The 26829-nt window shown below is 41.8% G+C and overlaps 1 protein-coding gene across 1 annotated transcript in view; it reads right to left on the bottom strand.

Moving 5' to 3' along the window:
- Positions 1-26829, bottom strand: part of GRIN2B (glutamate ionotropic receptor NMDA type subunit 2B) — a 304269-nt gene that overhangs the window by 119274 nt on the left and 158166 nt on the right. The window contains exon 3 of the mRNA XM_054988703.1: positions 2490-2604. Within this exon, the coding sequence (XP_054844678.1) occupies positions 2490-2604 (115 nt within the window). The remainder of the gene's footprint in view (positions 1-2489; positions 2605-26829) is intronic.

Raw genomic sequence — 26829 nt, 5'->3', positions numbered from 1 at the left:
AAAAACATTTAAAATAAAATAAAATAAAAACTAATAAAAAGCACAACCAAGAACCCAAGAATCAAAGGGTTTTGTAGTGAGAGAAACTTACTATTTTCATTTAAATCTCTAGTGAAAAATTTGAAGGAAGGAGAAAGGACATATAATTAGGAAAAACCAAGTGATTCAAGCTGATTCTACTCCTGTAGTCATAACTTTGGCTTGTTTGCTCTTTCACTATATGAATTTACAGGCAAGCAGGCAGGAAGTATGTATAAGCAGTATTTCCTATATTTTCCATAATGGAATTTACCTAGTATGAAGTTTGTTCTTACATCATCAGTAAGGATCCCCAGGCACAATGTCTGAATCTGGAGATCTGTATGAGCAACTGCATGAAGAAAATCATCACACTTCAAAAAGTAATGGGATCTACATTGATTTATTTATTGTACTTGTATCTTGTTCTATCTTTGAAGAGTTCAGAACTCCTTACATATATACCCCAGCAATCTCCCATCCGGGGAGCTTAAAAGGCTAGACTTGCATAGGTTAAGCAGTAAATTTTATTCTCTGGGTGACTGGATTAGGATTGTTAGCAGATCTATCACCAAATCAATAGTTTATATATAAATTCAAGCAAATAAAAAAGCCCTTTTGGTTGGGGTACTTCAATCCTTGAGCAGTAGTCTCCACCTTCAATGACCTTGTTTTTGCAGTAACACAGTTCAACAATCATAACAGATTTATGATGTGGTCACCAACATTTAGTTATGAGTTAGATTAACCACACTGGAAAAAGTTGCTTTAAGAAAAAGGATCATTGGGAGTTCTACATATTCTTGTTTTAGTTTTGCATGAAAGCAGTAACAAGACAGGGTATTGGAGAGAATTTGCAAAGGGGTCAGAAAGTTCTGTTAAACTGATAGCACCTTGGAGAATATGAAAGATAATCTTCTAGCAATGAGACAGAATCAGATGTTTCTCCTGCTGAGGCCAGATACATCTATATCTTCAACACAAATAGTGCTAACAGGGATTGCATATTATTTCAAGGTGAGAATAACGTGCAACCCCTGATTAGACTATTCACTCATTCCCAAAAAAGTCACACATTATTTTTCTTTTGGAGGTTGTTCTTTCTGCCATTCATTCTCTTTACAATATACATGAAACCACAGGAACTAGGGAAAGTATTCTGAGCTGTCACCAATATGCTGGTGTTGCATTGTTTAGTCAGCTCTACGTGTCTGTTTTTGACCACCTATCTATTAATGGGCATCTCAAAGCCATCAATGTGTTTAACCAGGACAGGAAACAACTGGCTGTGGCTGAGTCTTACCATTGTGTGGGTGAGCCAGGAAAAGTATCAGAAGAAGCTTTCAAAGTTAACTGGACAAAACCAGAATTTGACAACATGTGATTTGGGGTGTTTCATTTTGCCATGTATTTAATATGGAGATGCAGGAGGTATCAGTAGCAACTTTTTTGTTTCCAATTGATTTGAAAGGTATGTCAGCAGGAAAAAACATAAGCAGGACAACAGCAGCAGCTTTCAGGGCTCCAACTAGATGTCAATTTCCCAGTTAGTTAATGCTCACTCTACAACTTTCTGTTTGGGGGAAAGATCTGAGAGAGGGTTTTCATTCAGCAGCTTCAGGCGATGAAAATAATTATACCTTGTCTTTTAAAACAAAAATACAGTAAAATTATTATGAGAAGGTATCATATTTGTATACAGTTCAGAGATATCCATAATAGAGATGAGCAGAGCTTTATGAAATGGGCAACTAGCACTCACTACTCAACAGGTCCAGAATACAGACCACCTATTCTGTAGAGTGTAAGGTAAAGCTAGCTTTATTATATACAACATCTGTATGTATTGTGTGAATTGTGGCTATCTTGGGGCATCTATGAGATTCCAGACAGAAGTTCTTAATACAGCCAATTCAGTGAACATTAAATATTACTCTCATAAGCTACATTCCTGTATTAAGTTGTTTAAATCTCATTGATTTCAATAGAACTCAAGTAGCTTAATTGTCTAGAAAGACAGCCACAGTGCCATCATGTCTCATTTTACACTTAAGAGGAGAGATGGTCACAATTGCACGAATCTATAGATGGTGACCCTAGAGAAAGCCTAACACAGCACCTTGTTATGCCAGCTATACAGCTCACACATATCTTGCTCAGGCAATGAATGTGGTTATTGTAAAGAAGCGTATTATATGAAATATAAAGTGGTTACTGACACTTAAAAATAACACATGTTCATTAGTCGGATTAAAAGAAAATTACTGCATCTCAGCTGCATCTTCACTATGGTGTATAGGGCTGTACGCTAAAAAAAATCATATCAAAAGAAACAATGATAGAAACTTCTGTAGCCTTCAGGCAAACTAATTGAGATGTCACCTTAACAGAGAATGCTCATGTGTTATGTAATTAACCAGTAACCAGCTGTTCCAAATAATCCACTGCAATGTTAAAAAGGAGCATCCTACCCTGTCCCACGTTCTTGACTTGGTCAAAAGGATGATAACCAATTTTGGGTGCATCTGGTAGCCGTCCTCACTGAAAGACAAATTCCTTCCTTCAAAGGTGACATTAATCAGGTACCTAGAGAAGAAAGGAAAAGGAAAAAAATTAGGATACATTACTTCTTCATTAACAAGACAGCCACACAAGGATATATAATCTGAATTATAATGACACTCTGAATTCACCTAATAGCTGCCTTGGTTCAGCCAGAAACTAAACCAAGAGAGAAAGGAAGGGAAAGAAGAAGAGAGAAACAAATGTAATACATAAAAATAAATATTCCCCCTCTCCCAAGAAACACGTAAGTAGAACAGATGTCCTCCATTGAATGGACAGCATACTGCTAATGTGATAATCAGTTTCTTTCATGGTTTATGTCAAATTTCTGTTAGAAATGCCCATCAATACCATATTTGAGCAAGTACATTATTAATAGTATCATGTGAAGCTACCTTATCTGTGCTCCTCAAGCAGAATCTTTAATTTGCTATAGATACAATGTTTGAAATAAATGAGCACACTATAAGGAATTCTAACTTTTTTAAAAGGTCAACGTAGATATCGCATTCAGTTTCATGTTTCTTTCTCCCATGTATTTCAATAGAAAGCCGGCTTGGGAGGCCATAATCTTGAAAACAAGCAGCTGGGGAGGGGGAAGAGGGCAAGGGTACTTTACTATTTTCTCGATGGCCGTTTCCCCACTCACAAGCTGATTCCCCCCGCCTCTGAAATATAACATAACAAATGTATGTTCAGCAGCCACGCAAAGGGGAAAACTCCAAAAGTAATTTCAAAGGTTGTATATTCTGTTCAAGACAGATGCACATATTACTGTTCTGACAACTCAAGGCAAGCATTGTGGTGAAATGAATGTTTTTGTTTACTCATATTATTTGTACAGCTGCTTGACCTATTGAGCCTTCCTGTAAAGGCCATCTATTACATCCATTAAAAGGAAGTTTTTAACTTTTAATATAGACAATGTCACTCTCTTTTGATATATTTGAAAATCCCTATCACTGCCTTTGTATGTATTCCATGTCTCTAAAGCTCTTATACCTGGACCTATTAGATAATGATAAAAAACCTCCAAGACATTCGGCTCTCCACTGTTACTTAACATGCTCCAGAGTTCTGGCACTGAAAACAAGTTTCAAAGTGAAGCCTACTGAAACAATAATCTCTATACTCTACCCTTTCCCTTCTTCACAAGTTCCATAGCAGGAACTCGTATATATCTATAAAGATATAGACAGGGAAGTAAGTAGATAATCAAATGGATATGAACTACATGCACGCATATAATGATCCTTATTGCCAGATAATAAAGAGAAAAACATACACACACAGCTTAAGGACATATTGTGCAAAAAGTAGCAAATGGCATGTCATCAGACAGCGCGGGATGCTGCATTCTCGTCTCACGTCCTAGGGCCTTTGTTCACTGTTCTTGTGCATCCTCCTTCCCTGGTACTGTGAAGCACACGCCTGACCTTTGCAAAGAAGGTCCACTGGGATCAAGCGACTAGCCACATACACTGGCATCTCCCACTTTCCTTAGACCACTTATTTCATGTTTCATCTTAAAGCTAAATGGAATAAGTGGTCCAAGTGGTCTACGGGCTAAGTTAGAAGTGACGAATTACACTTGAATGGCAAGTTAACAGACTCACATGTATTCCTCCCTGTTCACTTGCGCTCCACTCTATTACTATGTGTGATCGAGTGGAGCGCAAGTGGAGCGCAAGTGAACAGGGAGGAATACATGTGAGTCTGTTAACTTGCCATTCAAGTTTAATTCGTTACTTCTAGTTTTGCCCCATGTTTCATCTTAAAGCCAAACAGGTAGTTCCCTGCTGCAGGATTTCTGCATTGCCCTTCATTTTACTAAAGAGTCTAAAAGCCAAACTAGATGTGCCAGCGTCCTCATGGCTGCTACAAGGACTATAATGTCATTTTAAAGTCATTTTAACATGCCTAGAGCACTTGATCCTGATTGGGCCCACAACACAGCAGGCTGAGGCACTCTTGTCTAGGGTTGTAAGTTCCCTTACCCTCCCAGCAGGAGGAAGGACCTGGCACTTACGTTTACAATCTTCTTGTGTATGTGTAAAGCGCACATATGCTCTGGTGAGGCGTGATTACATCACTTCCAGAAGTGATGTCACTCCTGCCAATCACAGGGGCCAATTTAAAGAAGTGACGTCATCACGCCCCATCGGGAGCGCGCTGGGCTGGGAGGTTTTTTGCCTCCTGGACATGCTACCCAGGCCTTTTCCCCCCACCAGCCAGGTGAGTAGCAGTGGGAGGCAGAGGCTGAAACTGGGGGAACTGGCAACCCTGATCAAGAGCCAAAATGGTCCCACACTCCACAATTGTTTTAGCACTTCATGAGGCATGGAGCAGGGGACAAGAGCACCCCACTGTAAGCCCAATCAAGACCAGGTCCTTGCATCATTTTAAAATGACTTTAAAATGGCAGTGGCATCCTCATGGCAGCCAAGCAGATGCTGTCATGTTTAGTTTGGCCCTCAATTGAACTCCCAAATTTGCAACTGATTTCTAACACTGCATCTGCATGCCTTTTGTAATATTATCTCATTCTTTAAATGGTTTTTCTTTATTCCTTGCTAAAATCAGGGAGAGATCCTAAGTAGGTCTACTTAGAAGTAAGTCCCATTGTATTCAATGGTGTTTGCTCCTAGGAATGTATTACAATTTTCCTATCCAGACAAAGAGATCTGCAGATGGAATGCTAGGTAGAGTTTGCTAAGCGCCCTCAGGCGCCCAATATTGTTAAGATTCCAAAAGCCAGCATTAAAATGTTGATGCTATTACTGAGAACGTTCTTCTATTTCTACAATCATGGTTACAGCTGTGTTGCTGCAGTTACGAAACAGAGTTTCAATTACAAGGACAAAATACAGGTATCAAATATTTCTTACGGTTTCCCAAGAGTGATCAAATCCTGTTATTTTCCAGCATCATAGCCTACAGACAGCATGATGTACCTGAAACTCAGCAAAGGATATCTTACAACTACCTCTCATTTGCTTTGCAATGCCTTGATCACAACCAATACTACTAATAATTAGGAACTGGTTGACTCCGAGTTATCCAGAACATGCTGAGCTCTGCACTCAAAAGTAGTTTTACACTTCACTGACAGCATTTAGTTTCCCAATTTCGCAGGACAATGTTTCAGAGAGGAAAATTAGTTTCTAATTCTTTAGGAAAATATGTATATATCAAATATTTAAACACTTTCCCTCTTTGAAATGTTGCATTTTCTTCAATATTGACAAAGAACTCCAGACTACAAACACACATGCACAGTGCTGAACGTTCCAAAAAGACAATATTCTTTACCCTTAAAATTACCCATAAAACTATATTCTTTCTCAGCTTGGCCAACTGTTATAAAAGTCTTGTTTAGCTGCATCACAGATTTAAGGTTTCTGTCACTGCAAGGCTGCTTTATAAACTAAGTTTCTCTGCTTCACTAGCAAATATAAACTGAAGTTGAGAGGGGGAATAACCTGCAGATGCAGAAGATACAAAAAGAACAGACACTGAGGGGATAATGCTCATGAAATGGTACCATGGATTGCATGACGAGAACTGGAGGAGGAAAGGTTTTCTTGTAAATTCAGCAAAGCTTCAGAAATAAAAGTGCACATAGCAATCCTTGGTGAAAGATCTGACAAAAAACAGACGTATGACATACAGATGGGCAACCAGAATTGAAGACAAAACAGTAGCCATAATCCGGATTAATATTCGCACTGAGGTCTCAGTACTTAAAGGTCCCTTTGTCATAGAGACAGAAATATTCACAAAACAGTTTACTTATGCACAAACACACTGATGCCCACACACACTCACAAAATCACTTCAAATATGGAGGGGGGGGGATGGGAGCAGAATTGGGAAAGAAGCCGAATTCCCAAATTCAGACAGAAGGCATAAGGAGACAGAAGGCATCTATGCAGTGGGTGGTAATTGTGGGTGAAGGAATGTTGAGATGATGAAGTCAAGTTGTAGGTTGCAGAGGTTGAATGAGGACTCTAATGACTTCCTAACTTTTTAATGGGTTATGTTGGTAATAGATGCAGAAGTAATACGCAGTTTTAAAATCATTCTGTTGAGGGCAATACTCATTCATACTTTTAATTTACATTGATTCAACAATCACTCAAGGGTTACATTTATCTGCTATCTGAGACTCAATTTTCTGAAAGATCTGGTCCTAATGATGATGGTATAGCTTGATATTATTAGCCCAACTGTATCTTCAAATGCAGAGTTAATACCAACAAATTTCAATGACAGAATTTCCTATATCGTTGCCAAATTAATTTAGAAAGGCAACATTCTGTAAAGATACAATAAGAAGATTCAAAAAGAACATCAAAAATGTAGCTCAGGTCTGCAGCTCATTGCGATTCATCCACTCCTGCTTCAATTTAATAAGTGACGCCAGAGTTTTACTTCTTATCTATCACACTGTTTCATCCCACTCTTCTCCCAATGACTTCTGCATGGCATAGATCCACAAGGGTTGGTTAGGATGAAAGAAATTTATTAGCACAAGTGAGCTTTATAGAAGAGTAGACATTTAAACCACAGTCTCCCTCGTCCTAGCCTGACATGCTAACCACTTCATCACTTCAACAGTACTAAACAGTATGTCTTTTTCCATATGATCTTTTGTGCTCCCCTTGTCCATGATAGTGTAGTAAGTTTGGTGAATTGTACATAACCCTATAAACATAAATGCCAATCTTACATTAAAGGCCACCAGACCTCTATTTGGCCCTTCTCCCTCACTAAACACATCTCTCAATACTCTGGATGAAACAGAATCTCATCTTTATCTGTCCTGAATATGGCATGAAGGAGCTGATTACAGCAAGGAAAGCCTTTCTGAATTAAGCACTGGATGCAGTTTAAATATATATTTTATGAAAAAAAAATTAAATTGGAAGTAAGCTTACTTGGTAAAATGTCATACTTTCTGGGGGGAGCATGAGAAAAAGGTCTAGGTTATATCCCTGTGATCTTCTGATTGAAAAGCTCACAAATATCACAGGTGGGAAAGAACAAAGATTCCAGAAAGCTGCTGGTACTCAGAGTAAACAGTACTGGGTTAGGTAGACCAAAAGCATATTCATGTGTATCATATTCTAGCCACTAAGTGAAAGCTCTACAGTGGAACCATCTGAACAAACAACTGACCATTAAATGAAAGTTTAATGTAGATAGCTACTGATTATAAAGATGATAGCATCATCTGATTTGCAGATCTCCAGATCTGTGGACTCTGTATATGTGCACAGAGGCATGAAGGCAGTGGGAAGAAGGAGAAAGAGGAGGAAAAGATCAAATAAAATCTGGGACAGATAACTTCAGCCACAAAGGCTTAATTTGGACTTTAGGCTGCAGCCTTTAGGCTGCAGAAGAACAATTATGAGAGCTTCAATTGATGCATTCAGCATCAGCAATGGTTAATATGAAAAAAGGAATTTTTAAGCAAGCCTTGTGAGTATTGCTTAACATCACCTCCAATACTGATTTGGTAGAGTAGGTCTAAATTATGAAGTATCTCCAAGGTATAGAGAAATGTTGATTTAGAAAATGCAGTAGTTCAACCAGTAGAGGTCTCTTATACATGTACATGCATTCATCCACACACCATACACATAAGCTCTTGTTTTCTGCCAGGACAGTCAGAAGCCATGAGCAACCAGTCTGAAAACAGCATACTTATTCCAACACTGACCATTTCCCTAAAATAGGCTGTTAAAAAAACACACTGCTCTGCTATTAGCATCAGGGGTCCTTCTCTACCTTCAAAGTGAAAGAGCATGTCATATAAATAAAAGAAAGAAGAGGGGAAGCAGGAAAGCAGTTTTATTCTTGGTAATATATACAAAGCACAGCTCAAGAAAAAGAAAGGTGTTTGGGAAAGAAGAAAGAGTGCTGGAAACTGTAACCGATGAGCTGATGTAAAAAAAAAATCTGAAGGTAGTTGAGCCTAAAAGAAGCATGAAGTGCAAAATGCATATTTCTAGACTCTTCCGGTCACTTCTAGCAAAAATTCATTTTCCCATTCCATTTAGGCTAACTTTTATAATATGTTAACTAGTCCTCAAACATTTCCTGGGACATCCTAAAGCAATAATAGGAAAAGGAAGATAGCAAAATTCATGGATCTCAGCTTCACAAACCATTATTGTTCAACCTCTTCCCTTCCTCCTCTATCTACCTTTGCAGTGGAATCCATAAGGACAGACACACGTGATTACTTTAGACTCAACTGCCAGACCTTAAAAATTCTCATAACAGCCTGTTCTCATGAGATATGAAGGGCAATCTTAGAGGCCCAAGAGATTCAAATGAATTCACTTAAGCTTCAGATAAGCCTCCTAGTTTGTTGGAGCTTATCACAGTGGAACTGACAAACCTTATATCGCTCATCCCACCCACCTACCCCAACAGATACACTACATGAGCATTTTGTGCCACATCAGCTGCCATGGTACTGATGGTTTGTACAACCAAGAGATGCAGGCACATCATCTGGCTTTTTCTGTGAAACATCTGGAAAATGTCAGGTACAATTTGTAACAAAACAGTTCCTAGCAAAAGGCCCCAAGAAGTGAACAAGACATAGGGCATTTACTTTTCTCTTCCATACAGGAATAGGGGACAGGGAAAGGAGACTTGTTTAATTTTAAGGTTAACATTTAAATAAACCTTTATCGTTATCTCTTTTTTCTGTTCTTCCTCTCATATCATTTACTAATATGTATAAGCAGGGCTAGCTTCTTGCTCTTTTGGGAAAGTAAAAAACATCTGCAGCAGTTGCAGAGAAAAGAAGCTTCTTCTTCCTACGGCCAGCTCAGCACATGCGTTTCTGCTGCTCAAGAAGAGGAAGTGGTTCAAAGAGCACAGTAAACCATGACCTGATGCCTGAGGACTCAACAGAAAACTACACCATTGCCAGCAGCCAAGAACAGGGGTGTAAGAAAAGTGAGGTGAGGCTAAGCCGTGCTTGCGGACAGGTCTGGAGCTTAAAGAAGCTAAAAAGATGACTGGCTGGCATGGGACTAGACTGGTGATGGGGAAGTCTTAGCCAATGTGCATCCAAAGCACTGCCTCATGCCCCATGCCAGGTGGGGGCTCCAAATCAGAGAGAGACACAGACACTAGCATATTGAAATTACTACAAGTTGATGTTGGGACCATCAAATGAAGGGCAAAAAACCAGTCAGGAGCCCTTCCATCAAGCCCTGGTTCGCCTCTCCCTCCTGCTTCCATCCACCATTAATGACAGCAACCATGTGAGAAAAACAAATAAAAAGGCAACTTTCCACTATATTTGAATCCCACTTAGCTGAAAATCCTTCCCACAAAGAAAATACGTAGTTGGATCCAGTGATCCTCAGGCTCAAGGATCGTGGATTTTTCAAACTTCTGTGTTACATACGAATTCCTATCAGCTGGTTGAGGGTTAGATTTTATGGGGTTTTGCTGAATAACGGGATAAAATAATAAATAAATAATCCACTCCATATACATGCAGACAGGAATTGCAATTAACTATGGCTCCCTGCTGCATATGTAACGTGAGCAGACCCTGTGAAACAAACATGAGTAGAAGCTTTAACTATGAATGTGCACATTTACTGTACATGTATACGTACAATAATATGTAACTTGCATTCTTATGTTATAAATTTAAAGCTTAGGACTGTGTCCACATGGTTGATGTTGAGCCATTCTAACCACCATCAGAAATTAATATAAAGGGTTATTTGCTGCCCAAGTCTGTTGCCACTATAGCAGAACACATCCCTAATATATCACAGTTATTCTGCCAAGGGACAGAAATTTAGCAATGGAATAAAATATTGTTTATGGAGTTTCTGCTTCTGAAACTAATCCACTGTTGCATCAAAAAGTACACATATGGTACGGTTCTGCCCAGGAAAAAAGATTCACCAACTCAGCAGTTTGAGCTATTATCTCAGTTTTTAGAGATGGCTCAAGCTCCTTTTTTTAACACAACGGTGAATAGCAGCAATGGTACCATGTTTTCAATAAGGAGTCAATTAAAAAGAACAGATAATCATTTCTGTCAATATTATGTGTGGGTTTGAACATGGCTGTTCCTCCTTTCTAAAGAAAAAAGCAGCCAAATTTTCTCTATTCTTTGTCTCTCATTCTCTTTCTCTCTCCTCTTCTCCCTTTGCGGGTTGATGTTTCCATAGAAACATGTTCTTTAATGCTTCTGAAATTACTTACCATTTATCTATTTACCCTTTCATAGCCAAGCCACATATTCAAACTTCCTTGAAGTTCTTTTTCACCTTTTTCTTTTTCTTGAGACATAATTTTCGTAGCTCTCTTTTTGAGACAATATATAGTGCCTGATGGAAGCAATGAACTGAGAGTGACCTAATTTAAAATGTATTTATTTATTAGATTTCTATATTGCTTCACAGCAGTGCTCTCTCTCACACACCATACCTAGGAAACATAAAAACCGTAACTACAATAAGATTGTGAGTGCATAAGTAAAGTCATTAACAAATCCATGCCTTATGAAAACCACATGATGGGGGGCATGATGGGAAGAAACAAAATCCTTCATTCTCTTATGTAGGAAAAATACAGTTTTTTTGATATGTCAACACTGAAACAAGTGTGAAGTAAGACATAACTCACAGTCAAGATCCACATCCTAAAAATGGTCTTCGTGTCATAGGCACAACTATCTTGGATTTTCCTCTTCACCATCACAATCAAGTCCCCCAGTTAGCCACTACTATTCTCATTGTCAAGGGGATCTAAATTGCCACTGTTGTGTTTGGGGCAATCAGTGATTTATTATCATCACCAGCATCTAAACCCCTTTGGTTCCTACAGTGACAATAATCTTCATCACCATCCTCATACTTTCATCTTCCCTGCCTGTCCTCTAATGGCACCTTTCTATACACCTATCTGCTCCAATAAAATGTTTTCCTTTCTCACGAATGCCCTAACATAATTTTTGCCATTCCCCAAAGTAGAAGAAGTTGTGCAAAACTGGTGGGAATGAAATAGAAGAAAGAAAAATGTATTGCCAAGAGAACATAAAAACCTTCCAGAGATTTGGGCTCAAATGCTGATTCAAAAATACCTTAGAGAAAAGCACTGATTGTTGTTCCCAGGGGATGCAATGGGGCATAAAGGAACTGCTTCTTGCTAGAGGAATGGAATGCCCTCCACTGCAACCCTTTTCCAGGCACCAAGTCTGATACCTTTTTGGGAAGAAAAAGGACATTTTTTTAACTCAAGCCTTTGTAAACTGTTGGGCTTGGGTTGTTAGGGGCCTAATAGTTTTAACTTGTTGCTGTACACTGTGATTTTCTTAAATATTTGTATGCTACTATTTTGTTCTGATTAGTGCTGCTTGGTGTCTTTATTTGGGATTTAAATACTGCTACTCTTATTGGGTTTTATGTGCTGGATGTGAAGGACTTTACACTGTCTTTTAGACTCGGACTCCAGGGGGGTCTATAGAGTGCCAGAGAGAGAGAAAGAGGTCAAGACCAGATCAGTCTTCCTTTCTACTACTCTGATGAAGTGTAGATTGTTACTCTAAGGGAATCTTCCTTCCTTCCAGCTGACTCCTTGCTCTTTTCTATTCTCCACCTGTCATCATGAGAACAGGGCAGCTCTCTCCATCCTAGTTTAGTTTAGCTAGATTAGAATGCTATCTCTACTCTGTCCTATCCAATATGGAGCTCCTTTAAATAAAAGACTCATATTTATTTACTAACGGTTTAAAAAATAGGCTCCATGTGAATCCTTGTTCCTCAGTGGCCAACCCACATATTCAACTGTGCCATTTGCACTCTCTGTCAGGTTATGGGCTCAGAACTGAAACACTGCAGTAACTAAGAAGTTAACTCTAGCTTCAGCAACTAACCAGAGAAAAAGTCAGCGGTTGCAGTTGAATTGAAAATTTAATTGCTTGAGGACCAGAAAGGGATAAGGAGGATAGGAATAATGGAAGCCCTTCCTGCTGCTGAAGGGGAGCACAGGCTGGTTGTATGGCTCTAAAAGTCAAAGGACTGCAAAAAATTTGTCAAGGAGGATCCCTCCACAGATGCAAAGCAGGGAGGAGAAAGACTCTAAAGCAATGAGTCTTCTGATCAGTTTGGTGAGCAATTCACATGTCTGCACTCTCTATCATTATGAGCATTGTTGAGGTAATTTATTATAATCAGCTTCTTTTATACTGCTTCACTGATGGTGCCTTTTTCTCTAATGCAACCTCAACCTATGAGTGTGTGGTATATAAATGTATTAAAGATCTAAAGTGGTTTCATAAACAGAGAAAAATCAAGATGAATATCTTACTAACTACAAAGGCCGACCCAAGACCTTCTACTGCTCCAAGTAAGTCTGTCATGCAGCCTGAGGAGCGAGCCCAAGAATCCCATGAAGAATTCTGAGGTAACTCTCAGAGGGTTTGCAGGTATTCCTAGTGTGAAAGCTGCATTTTAGCATCCTCTTCAACACTTTAAAGGATCTTGGGTATGTACGTTTCAGATCACAGATTCAATGATGCCCCCAATCACTCCCCAAATGTCAACTTACTTTGTCTGTGCAGTTGGTCCAGTCCTACTCAATATTCAGGAAAGGGCCTACAGCTCAGTGGCAAAGCACATCGTTTGAATGCTGAAAGTCCCAATATCAATCCCTAGTCTCTCCAGTTAAAAGGTTCTTGAGCAGCAGGTGTCAGAAAGGACATTTGTCTTCTTGAGACCTTGGAGAGCAGCTGCCAAACAAAACAGACAGTACCGAGCCCAAACATATGTTTTGTGTTTCATAAGGCCATTTCTTAACTTTGTGTATGTTTCCCAGATCTTCCACCCATCCTCTCTTTTTTCATCCCCACTCAAGGAGCCTAATGTTAAGAAATAAATTCTTCTTTCCAATTTCAGTAGGTTTTGTTCTTTTTTGAGAAAAAGGAAATCCCAACTCTGCACCTACCTTTCCTAACGATTAAACATGTCTTAATGTAAGACACAAACGCAGAACAAGTTTTTTTTTTTTAAAAAAAAACTTTGAAAAATTGGTAGATTTTCCATGGCAACAAGCTTCAGAAACAAGAGAGGGTGGGATAGAAACGATACAGAGAACAGAGCACTGTGTGCTAAATACTGTTTCCATGGCAACTCTTTTAGATAAGCAGCTAACTGCCAAAGTTAGTCAAAATCCAAGTAAAGGGGCTGGAGGGAAGAAGGAGGTGGATCAGAGACTGGGAAGAGCGTACAGCCTAGTTTAGAAGAACAACATACATCATGTTCATCCACAGGACTGCTACATTCTCTGCAGGTTCACATAGCACAAGGACTTAAAGAAACCAAACATCTAAACGCAGGGGGGTTTTCCCCCCATACTGAATGAAATTTGGTGTGAATTATAGTGTGTGTGGAGGGTACAGAAACCAACCTGGTAAATTAAACTAAGAATGGAGAAGCAAGATGTGGAGGAAGGTTTGAAAGAACATTTTCCCATAGCAATAAGTTTCCTTTCCATCTTTCTGGATCAATTTGAACTACACAGATGCATTTGTTTTCACACCCCAGATGGTTCAAGAATGAAGATGTCATTTGTAATTGCAGGAAGCAATATAGAAATGTTACTTCCTCATAAATTATCTTTTAAAAAAAAAAAACATTTTAACTGATTAGCTATTCCTTTCAGCTGCTTTCTTTTTCCATGGATGTTCCCAGCCTCCCTCACAGATAACTGCAAAACTACAAAATATCTAAGAAGTCTAAGAAGTACTATTATACTTGAAAAAACTTTCAATGGATGGCAGACAGGCATAAAAGTATCCGTTAAGAATACCTGATAGGTATCTCCTTCATACCATATCACAGAGTGCAAGAAAAACACAATGGACCACGGTAAATGGGCACATTCATTGCTTAGGAAAAAGTGACTTTTGTTATCCCATGTTTTATACAGATATATAAGAAACAGAAGCATTCTTGGTATAGCATGCTTACAGACACCTACCATTAGAAAACAGGTTTCTTTTAGGCAGTGTGATATTTCTTCTCATATTACTAGAAAATGAGCTCCTAACTAGACATGGGCACGAACAGCATTATGAACCAAAAAAACCCATGAACCGCCTGATGGTCTGTTCGCGATCTTGCGGTTCATGAGGGTCCATGGCTGACGAACCAGCATTCGTTGGAAGCCCAGTTCATTGCGTTCGCCCGTGGTTCGTGAAGCCAGACAGTCAGGCACCATCAATTAATTCCCTTGGAAACAGAGCTGGGGGAATGCCTGAACTCTGTCTGCACTCCTTCTGTCACCCTGGAAACCCGAATCAAAGCCCAGCTTACCTTGATCGGCAGGTCTTCCTTCCAACCATGGAGCTGCAAATTGGTTACAATTGGTTACATGGGGGAAGACACCTGGGGGGAGGGAGGGGGAAGGGGGCGGTCTGTAGCCATGGGCACTCCAATCTCACCCTGCAAACCCTGATAGGCAGTTCTGATGGCCAACCTCTTGTACAGTGGGCCAATGTCAACTGGTGGCTCTAATTGTATCGAGTGGGAGTTTCCTGGGGGCCTCGGATTGGAGAGGGTATAACTCCAACATCCCTATTAAAATCTTGACCAAACTTGGATGCTGGCTGGAGGAGAGCCTGCTAAACACTCCCTGTGAATATGGTCTCTCTAAGTGCAATGGGGGCCGTTCCAACACCCACAAACCACAAACCGGTTCGGTAACAGGAAATGTTCGTTTGTTTGGGTGCGTTGGTGGCACCGAACCACGAACCGCAGGTTCATTAATTTTTTGGGGTCCATGCCCATGTTTACTCCTAACACAAATATCTCTATAAAGTATATCATAGCAATATAACAAACCTTGCTCATTTTGACTAATGTCTTTGGTTGCAAACCTCCAGATGAGACTGGAGATCTCCTTGAATTACAACTGATTTCCAGGCCAAATCAATCAGTTTCCCTGAAGAAAATGGCTGCTTTGGAGGGTGGGCTTTATGATATTCTACCCTGCTGAGGTCCCTCCCCAAATCCCACCCTCCCCAGGCTCCACCACACAAATCTCCCAACATAAGAGTTGGCAATCCTACTAATGTCTCACAGGGTTTCTCATTCCCAATGTATCTGACCTCTCTTCCATTCCTCTGTTTCTTCCAGAATCATTTGCCTTTTCATTTTTGTTTTAGTTTGATTCTATGTTCAATCACACCCATTCAATTACAATTGCTTCATTAGTTTATTTGACTGGGGAAGGGGTTGCTTCTTTGCTGATCCTGCTGCTATTTACAACTGCCATTTACTTGGAATAGAGGCATCTTAATTTCCCCTTCCTTTTTTTTGTACAGCAGAGCATTCATTAAAGATGGAAATGATATGCAGTGCAAAAGTTCAAAGGGCAGCATAGAAACAACGGGGAGTGAAGAGCCAAACAAGGTTGAAAGAATCACAATCGGCAGGGCTCTAGTGCAAGAGTACCCAGAAGACTACAGACCTCAACTTAAAAATAAGATTGGAAATGGTAAACTTTTACTAGCTGAATCAAAATGGCATTTGTAAAACTTTTGTTTGCACATCAGTAAGAAGAATCAACATAATTATATAACATAATTATGATTTTAAAAGATAATAGAACTATATATGTTATTTTATCTTGAAATGTATTGTTCCAATGCTTCATTTTAAGTCATTTTAAATAAAACAAGCCCTGTGGTGCAGAGTGGTAAGTGGCAGTACTGCAGCCCAAGCTCTGCTCACGACCTGAGTTCGATCCTGGCGGAAGCCGGGTTCAAGTAGCCAGCTCAAGGTTGACTCAGCCTTCCATCCTTCCAAGGTCGGTAAAATGAGTACCCAGTTTCCTGGGGGTAAAGTGTAGCTGACTGGGGAAGGCAATGGCAAACCACCCCACAAAAAATCTGCCAAGAAAACATCATGATGCAACGCCCCTATGGCAATGCCATAGTGGGCCTCCAGACTCATCTGCACCATGAAAGGGGTGCTGTCAGATAGTCCTAATGACTCAGCAAAGCATATATTTTTAGATGTTAATAAACAAGATAATGGAATCATTTAAAACTGTCCTCTGCTGTAGTAATCTTTAAATATTCTAGAAGTACAGTTTTGGGGGTCTGACTATCATTTCTTTATTTCTAAAAATCCACAGTAAAAAGGCTTGTCTGGAATACGGGACAAAGATATAATGAGCAGCATGGTCAACAATTACTGTCCCTGCAAATTACACATATGTTTTAATATTAGGAGAGCCAAGAGCCAGCAAAATTATATTTTATAAAAAGAAATAGTTCAAGTTAACTATTAGCTTTCTATTCACATTTCACCGTATCAGCAATTAATGTTTCAAATTAACACTGATCAGATTTCTAGTCACTTTTTACCATCTTCCACAATTAATGTTTCAGATTAATATTAACCAGATTGCTAGTCACATTTCTCTGTCCTCTAACAAGATATTTATTCCAATATCAATTTAGGTCTATAATTAAACCCCCTTATGTCTAATTTTAATAAGAGTTGATACAATTTTTCCCATTAGACCTTTCAATATAGCCAGTGTTATTAGCTATTAAATATCCTGTTGTTTCCTGAATAAGTGGATGCTTATGAAACTTTTATTCTTTTAATTATTATGATTTGACAATTTTAAGACTTTTACTATTGTAAGATTTTTATTTAATTTTATTTTTATTATATGGAATGGCTTAAAGATGTAGGCAGGATTTTTGGAAGTTTGAGACATATCACCTGCTTGTACGACTCTTGCCCCTCCTGGCTCCTTAAATCAGCTGGGGGTGGGGGATTGGTAGACTGGGTCCAGGAGATAGTAAATGCCTTCTTTAGAGAGGGGGTGAATGATCATCCCTGCAGTGATGCATCCATTCCTGGACTTAGAAGAGATGAATTACTATTGTCAAGTCTCAAACGTACCTTTCTTGAGCAAGGTGACTTGGCTGGGCAACTTCACAGATTCCTGAATGAATGGAGATGCCAGACACTAGGTGGTAGTTGGAGATCTCCAGAAATTACAACTGATCTCCAGGTCATAGAGATCAGTTCCCCTGGAGATCCAGTTTGGTGTAGTGGTTAAGAGCAGCTGGACTCTAATCTGGAGAGCTGGGTTTGATTCCCCACTCCTCCACTTGAAGCCAGCTGGGTGACCTTGGGTCAGTCATAGCTTCTTGGAGCTCTCCAGCCCCACACGCCTCACAGGGTGATTGTCATGAGGATAATAACAACTGCTCTCAGTTGTAAACTGCTCTCAGTGGGCATTAAGTTGTCCTGAAGGGTGGTATATAAATTCAATGTTATTATGTTATTATCCATTTAATTTTGGTTTAAGGCCTTTATTATGGGACTGAAACAGCCTTAGTCACCCTGGTGGATAACCAGAGCCTAAGATCACTGGAGAAAGAGTCAAAGAAAACCAATAAATAAATAATATACCTCTTAAAGGATTTCCACAAAAGAGGTTTAAATCTCATTTGGGCTTCTCTTGGACAATTATCAAGACCTGATAATTGTTTCTGGTTAACAGAACACAGACAAGTATAAAGCAGAATGGTTAAGAAGAGTATAAGGGTAGAATGGGTTATATCAGTGCTTAGTTCTCATGGCCTTCTTACATGCCCAGGGTGATGCCAATCGCCACCTTGGGGTCAGGTGGCAGTTTTCCACAGGCCAGTTTGACTTGGGATTCTGGAGGTGTTTTGCTGTCTTCTGTGTGTGGAGCAGGGGTCACTGGGGCAGTCGGGAGGGAGGGTAGTTGTGAATTTCCTGCATTGTGTAGGGGCTTGGGCTGGATGATCCTAGAGGTCCCTTCCAACCCTATGATTCTATGAAAGCAAATTAGCATTTTATCCTACACAGGTTTTAAATTCATATTACAATCTCAACTGAATTTTAAGCCTTATGAGGAGGCTTTAAGCCAAATGGGGAGGGAAGAATTATGTATATGGCCTTGGGCATCTTGGAGAAAGGTGGGATAAAAACATGGTGGAAAGACATAACGCAATTGCCCAAAGTTTGTGGAGCAAACACATGGGGTAAGGTTAGCATGAGCTGAACATTCAATCTGCAATTTGAACACAAACACATAGCGGTTTGTTGGTGCCATGCCCTTGGGCGTGTGCACTGGACCCCACAATGATCTGGAAGACATGTGGTTGAGGATTTCACACATCTAGAAGGGAACTGAAACACTGTCTGGGAGTGAGCAGATGATGGACTCCGGTGCACTGTCAGATATAAAACCAAGCAAATAGCAGCATATACCATCCAGGACCTATCTCACCAAGCCCACTAAAGAACTACATCACCAAGACCCTATATTCCCTTACCTGAGATGCCAGTGGACACAGGAACTACCTTGCATGCTCAGGTGACTCAGCAATTGCAATGAGCTATACATAGTGCTGTCTTTGATAACAGTTCTGTCCATGGCCCAGGCCCAGCCTGGACTTTTTGTAGCAGTCACTGCCCAAACTTAGGCCAGCTCACCACCGGAAGTAGCAAATCCCAGCCGTTTCTGCACATCCTTAGAGATGAGGTTCACCCTCAGAGCTGTGGCAGCTTTCCCCAAAGCGTGCACACGTTATCATTTGCCAACTGTATGTATGTTTTTTTTACCAGATTTTCTGCATATTTAACAGGACCATACTTGCTCTGATTTGTTGTTGTTGTTGTTGCGAGTTTCCAGTGTTGTGGGGGGTTTTTCCCCTTGCATTTTCTGGCATATTAATTTGAAGCATTTCTGAAGAAACCTCCTACTCCTCTCAATTTCCACCCAGTTCTTCCCCTGAAGCTCCTCCCTTCCTTCACATTTCTGTTCAGTCTCAGAAGCCTGCTTGCAACAGTAATTGCATGCAATCCACACCTATGCAAAGGGGGAAAAAAATTAAAAGGGAGATTGGGTCTTTTAGTCTATGATGACGAAAGTGCCAGACTTTCCCTCCAAAACTGCTTTTTTTTATGTGGAGACTGTTTGAAGGTTTTCCTGTGACCTCACAACCGAAGGTAAGCACTTGAGGGTACTGCATGTGGAGGATGAGTTGTTGGGGAGACTCAGCAAAACATAGACCTAAAGTGGGGAAAAGGCAGGAACAACAGGCTATGCAGAAATGGACCTCATCCAGGGGCTGCAGAAAGAAGCAGCACCACCCCCAGGGCCTGGCTTACCTGTGGAAGAAAAGAAGCCAGCCAACATCAAGCCTAGAGGAGAAGCACCCAGCATAGCACAGGCTTGGGGGGGGGGGGAGTTTATAGCAGTCACAGCTAGGGGTGTGCAATTCAGTTATCATATAACCGAAAAATACCAAAACAAACCTGTTTCGGTTTGTTTCGGTATTACTGAAACTTTTCTCGATTACCGAAATGTTTCGGTAATACTGAAACAGTGATTACTGAAACATTTCGGTATGTTTCGGTAATCGTTTCAGTAACCGAGAATCGCCATTTTGATTTTGCTAGCCGTTTGGATTGCAAACGTCTAGCAAAATCCTACAGGAAGGTAAAGCTTCCTGCAGGCTCTTTGAAGAGGGGAGGGGGGGAGAAGGAATGAGTGACTCACTACTTTCTTTCACCCCTCACCCCTCTAGCAAAGGAGGGAATCATTTTGCTATGCAAATGCAAGGTGCTTGATTGCTTACTAGCATTGCACTTTGCATTTGAAAAGCAATGGAAGCAAGCAGATTCCCACCAAAATTCCCAGGTAGGGGAGGGGGAGCAGGAAGGAGTGATAGAGTAGGAGTGTGGGGGAGGTAAGGCAAGGGAGGGGGGACTTAGGAGTGACCAATCCCACTGCTGCATCCTTCTTTGAGCCCATAGATTCAAATCTTTGGCAGAAGCTGCATCAGGGGATTTAAATTTGTGGCAGGACTGGGTCAGCCTCTGTTGCTGCTGAGTGAGGAGAGAGACTGCTTCTTTGCTGCCTGCCTTGGTGGACTTCTGGCCTGCACCTGGTGGACATCTGCCTGGACTTCTGCCTGTGGAGGATCAACTGTGCTGGACATTCATCAGGAGAGGAGGACTGGTAGGATTTTTTTTTTCTTTAGGGGAATGATGGGAGGAAGGGAAGGCACAGATTTTGTTTAAATTAATTGATGCTGGGCCAATTTGCTGGCCTCTGCTAAAAAATGTTTCGGTTTAGTCTTGTTTTCTTATGGCTTGGGTTGGGTTACTTTTTCAGGTTGAGAAAGAGGATAATTTTGGGTGGTGGAGGGGGGTTTCAACACTGCTTGCTTGAATGTTTCCTGCCTTTTAAATCTCTGGCCTGGCTCTTCACTGTGCTGCCTTTGGCCCACAGGCCTGCTCTGCAGGGTGGGCCTTTGTTTTTCCCATGGCTTGGTTTACTATTTCTGCTTGAGAAACAGGATGATTTGCTTGCTTGAATGTTTCCTGCCTTTCAAATCTCTGGGCTGGCTCTGCACAGTGGCTTTGGCCCTGTGGGCTTGGCTAGGCCGAAACCAGCAAACTAAAGGTGGGAACGGTCACAATTGAAAACCAAGCTGAAGTGAAAAAGGACCGTGAAAGGACGCAAATTCGTTTCCAAAGTTCTTTTAATGGTTCATCTCAGGCAACGTGTTGTACATCCAATTTAGTAATAATCATACAGGGAGCAAACCCCCGCGAGCAGTTGGGGGTTTCTCCCAGCGGGAGAATGGCAACGGGTGTGCCTGGCTAAGTATCCTGTTTCGCTATATACACGCTTCTTCAAAAGCCTCCATACATTTGCCTGGGAACACAGATTAAAGGGATAAAATTCAATATATGTCCAAATACATGAATCTTAACAATTGCACTGGAGTTATAATGTAAAATGCAAAAGAGATCCACCGGTTCTATGTACTCACCAATGAAACCTATTTTTTATATGACGCAGGAGTCGTATAACATGTGAATTTCCTTATTTTAATCCTGGGCAAAACCTCTATCCTTTCTCGATCTCCTCTCCTGTATAGGTATAATTCTGGGTGGAGTTTATAAGAGTATCGCCCCGATGAGGGTTGCTACTTGCTGTTAACTACTTAAAGTGCACACACGCCTTTACACACGCCTTTACCCTCATGGATCTCTTTTGCATTTTACATTATAACTCCAGTGCAATTGTTAAGATTCATGTATTTGGACATATATTGAATTGTATCCATTTAATTTGTGTTCCCAGGCAAATGTATGGAGGCTTTTGAAGAAGCGTGTATATAGCGAAACGGGATACTTAGCCAGGCACACCCGTTGCCATTCTCCCGCCGGGAGAAACCCCCAACTGCTCGCGGGGGTTTGCTCCCTGTATGATTATTACTAAATTGGATGTACAACACGTTGCCTGAGATGAACCAGTAAAAGAACTTTGGAAACGAATTTGCGTCCTTTCACGGTCCTTTTTCACTTCAGCTAGGCCGAAACCAGGCCAGGCTCTACACTACAGGGTAGGCCTCGCTTTTCTTCTGGCTTGGATTACCGCTCCCTGTTTCATCTTTCTGGGCAAGCAGTGCAGTTTGTGACTCTCTGTTAACATCCCACCTTTCTTAACAGCCTCGAGGAGGAGAGGAGGACTAGCTGCACGCCTGTCTGCCTGAACATCGCTGGACTGCAGGACTGGTAAGTGAGTCTGTGGGTTTACATTTGGGTGGGCATAGGGGTGGGTTTTTGCTAGCTTGGGAGGGGGGAGGCACATTTTCAGAACACCGCATCCACACCCCACACAGACACACCACAGAAAAATTTTTCCTGTTAAATAGTGTCTTATGAAGGTAGGCCAGTTTGTAGGCGTTCAGTGGCTAATTGCCCTCAACTTAATTGATAGAGAACCAAGCATAGCTTGTAGGCTTCCTGTTAGTGCCCCCATAACTAGGGTTCCACTGCCCATCTCTGGCACCCGTGGTGGAGCCAGGCCGGCCTGGGCATACTAGTGTTGTTAGTGCGCTGTTTCCCAAAGTATGGGTCGGGACCCACTGGTGGGTCGCGAGCGGATATTGGGTGGGCCCTGAAAATGATAGGGCGACAGTCGCAACACGTTGGCTGGGCCGTGTCGTTTGGCTGGCAACCGAACGGTTACTAATAATTTAATTTCTCGCAGCATGGCGCGGAGTGTGATCGTTCATCATGGGCGTGGGGCAGGGGCGGGGGCAGGGTGGCCGAAGGCAACTCGCGAGCCCGAGCGTCAGTCGTCACTGTAGTATTCGTCATCACATATTGTGTGTTTATTATCTTCTTAAAACTAAATAACGGACAAGTGGTTGAAACGGATAGCAAAAAGTACGCCGCCAGCAGCGGATTATGTACAGAGTGATGAAAAATTAGAAGACGTTATTTCGGATGACAAAAGTGACACTGAGCCTGACCTACTAGCTCCCTCTACGAGTTCACATGAAACAAAACATCGAAAAGTTGTGAGAAAATATGATGTCAAATACCTGAAACTAGGATTCACGTGGAATCAAGATACGGTGGATCCATGCCCTCAATGCGTTATTTGCTGCGAAATATTGGTGAACGAAAGTATGCGTCCAAGTAAGTTGACATGTCACATAGAAACGAAACATTCCCATTTAAAAAATAAGCGAGTGGATTTTTTTCAAAGAAAATTATTGGATATGAAATCTTCAAAGAATATTGTTTCACATTTCATAAATATTAATGAAAATGCTACTTAAGCCTCATATCTTATTAGCTTAAGAATCGCCTGAGCAGGTAAACCTCATACCATTGGCGAGAATTTAGTGTTGCCATCGATTAAAGATGCTGTTGGAGTGATGTTTGGAGAAAAAGAAGTAAAGGAAATCGAACGTATACCACTTTCCAAAAATACTGTTGCACGAAGAATTGACGAGATGTCCGAATGGGCAGAAGATGAGTTAATCCATAGAGTAGTTGGTAGTAAATATTTTACACTACAACTGGATGAGTCTACCAATGTGCAAAGCCTATCTCAGTTACTTGTTTTCGTGCGTTATATATGGCAAAACAACACGCATGAAGATATCTTGTTCTGCAAAACAATTATTCATGGAACGGACGAGTAAATTTTCAAAGAAATTGATTCTTATACAAAAGAAAAAGGGTTGGAATGGAAGAACTGTGTCGGCATATGCACTGATGGAGCTCGAGCTATGTGCGGCAAAAATAGCAGTGTGGTCACAAGGGTTCTTGAACGAAGTCCCAATGCTTCGTGGACACACTGTAGCCTTCATAGAGAAGCACTGGTTTCAAAACCATTGCCTGATGATTTAAAAACAGTATTAAATACCGCTGTGAAAATTGTAAATTATATTAAAACAAGACCCTTACAAACACGTTTATTTCAAAAGCTGTGCGAAGAGATGGGTAGTCTCCATAAATCTCTTCTTCTGCATACAGAGGTACGTTGGTTATCCAGAGGGAAAGTTCTGACAAGATTAGTGGAATTATGCAATGAAGTTACAGTTTACCTGGAAGGAAAAAATGAATATCTTGAATCTCTACTGGACAAAGAATTCATCCTCAAGCTCACATACTTGGTGGATATTTTCTCAAAGTTAAACGAACTCAATTTGTACCTGCAAGGATCGGACGGATCCGACATTTCTGCAGTTCACGATAAAATTCGAGCGTCCATGAAAAAAACTTATGTTGTGGAAGAGATGTATCGAGGAAGGCAAGTATGATTGTTTTGAAACTTTGAAACTTTCATTATAGAAAACAAAGTGCAGCCAGATATCAATGTAGTGTCTGCAATTTCCACTCATTTAACAGAGTTGAAAAATAACTTTGACGCCTACTTCGGGGAAGAGATGAAAAAGTTCGACATGATGAGCTGGATTTGTAACCCGTTTCAAGACAACATACCAACTGTAATGTCAACAAAAGCAAGTGAAGAACTTATTGATTTATCAGAAGATATATCGCTGAAAAACACTTTTAATCGCAATCAATTAATGAAATTCTGGCTTTCAGTTGCTGACACCTATCCCTGCCTGTTTGATGAAGCCATGAAAGTCCTCCTCCCCTTCACTACCTCATACTTATGTGAAGTGGGATTTTCAGCCATGGTTCATATTAAAATTAAATACCGAAATAAATTGGATGTAACGAATTCATTGCGATTAAAAGTGACTAAAATCGAAGTTGACGCTAAAGCTGTAATGGCAAGAAATAGGAAACAAATACATCCTTCTCATTGAAATATCACATCTTATATTTAGTAAGTAAAAATTTCAATTATAACTGGATGTTTTTCTTTTTTTCTTAATTGTACAGTCCTTCACAATAGTTACGATAAGTATTAACGAGAAAATGCTGCAGCAGCAATATAACGCTGCTTCTTTTTCTTCATATTAGGCACGGGTGCGTTATATATGGTTATTGTATTAGGTGGGTCCCGAACTTTGAAATTTTTTTTAAATGGGTCGCGGTCCAGACAACTTTGGGAAACACTGTGTTAGTGTATAAGGCTTTCACTTGTTATTGGGGTTTAGGGCCAACTCAATTCCGGAGGAATTGAGCTGTTTGGTAGGCTCAGGTTCCCAAACATAAATAGGGTTGCTTAAAAAGTCATTTGAGTATCCATCTCCAAGAAATAGAGCCACAAGAAGAACAGATTTAGAAGCAAGTAGATAGGTCTTGAAAACAAAGTGCACCGTTGTTTTCCCTGGGTTTCTGAGTAGTCAGTGTAGCTTCCATGAGGGGAAAGGATGGCAGAGAGGAAAGCAGAGAGGGGCCCCGGGGGAAAGGCCAGAGATAAATCTAGATGGGAGGAGAGGAGGGAGAGGGGGACTGCTGCGGCAGCCCCCCCGTCTGAGTGGAGGAGGCCCCCCCTGTGCTGCTGCCATTCACCAGCCTGGCTTCTGGTGACAGTAAGAGGGTTCGCAAGGCTCTCTTTCCTGAGGCAGCTGCTGGGGGGCCACCACCAACCCAGGTGTCTGAGGCAGGGGCTGGCACTGGGCAGGGGCCTGCTGCTGAGGCTCCTCCTCCTCCAGTGGTTGAGACCCAGCTGCTGGAGGAGGGGCAGCATGTGGTGTCTCCTGGGATGAGCACGGAGCACATGACTTTCCCTGCACTCTCGCTCACCCCAGGAACCCAAAGGATGTTGGAGGAACTGCCCATGAGACCCTCTCTGGGGCGGTCCACCCCAGTTTCCTCTGAAGCCAGCAGCAGGCCTCTCGCGGCTATGCAGGAGGAAAGGGTGCAGGAGGAAGAGGCAGAGAGTGTGGTGGAAGAGCCCACATCTCTGCCCCTTCAGCCTCGTCCATCCCCACCTGCCCAGCCAAGAGTGGGACACGGTGTATCCGGCCAGAGCACCTCACAGGAGGTGTCTCAGGGTGGGCCCGTGAGCACTTCTCCTGTGAAGCTCCAAACTCTGGAATCACTTCCAGAAAATGGAGGATCCCCGAGTAGCCCAGTGCCTGCATTGTAGGCAGCGCGTCAGCCGTGGCAGAGATGTGAACCACCTCTCCCCATCTGGGATGAGGATCCAATTGAAGAGGCACCACCAGGCGGTGCTTCTTCGGGGAGAGAGTTCAAGTGGCACCACACGGCCGCCAGTTAGCCAGAAGGAGGCAGGCTCCTCTGGTGCTCTCCCCCCATGGGTTCCTGTAGGGCAGGGACGCCAAGCCTCTCTGCCAGAGATGCTTGGTAAGCAGGGCCCTAGTGTGCCCAGAGAGGGGATCCAGAGGGTGAGCCGGCGCCTCACACACCACATCGTCAATATGGTAGCTGTGGATGGGAGACCGTTCTCCATAGTTGAAGACTTCGGCTTCTCAGGGCTGCTCCACAATTTCTTTCCCTGGTACGCCATCCCTGCTCACACGACGTTGAGCAGATCGGTGTTGCCCTCATTTTACAGGGCTGCCAGGGACCATGTGAAGGCACAGCTGTCCCGGGTTGCCGGGAGAACTGTGCACTTCACATCCGACATCTGGACCTGCTCAAGTGTGCAGCAAGCGTACCTGTCGCTTACTGCTCACTGGTGGGAACCCGAGGCGGTTCTGGGTGGGGGGGAGGTGTCTACAGCTAGCCAGGGAAGGATGGGAGACGGCCGGGCCGGATACTGCAAGGCCTTGCTTCACACCGAGGTTCTCGACATGTCGCACACGGCGGAGAACATCGCTGCCACCCTGAGGAGACAGTTGAAAGAGTGGATAGGCCAGGGACCCGCCACTGTGGGATTCATGGTGACAGACGGTGGCAGCAACATGAGGGCGGCAGCAGATCTAGTGAGCCAAGAGCG

The sequence above is a fragment of the Eublepharis macularius genome, chromosome 9, assembly GCF_028583425.1.
Source record: "Eublepharis macularius isolate TG4126 chromosome 9, MPM_Emac_v1.0, whole genome shotgun sequence".
Classification (NCBI taxonomy): Eukaryota; Metazoa; Chordata; class Lepidosauria; order Squamata; family Eublepharidae; genus Eublepharis; species Eublepharis macularius.
Note: the sequence above shows the minus strand (reverse complement) of the source record. Positions and strands in the feature narration are given on the sequence as shown.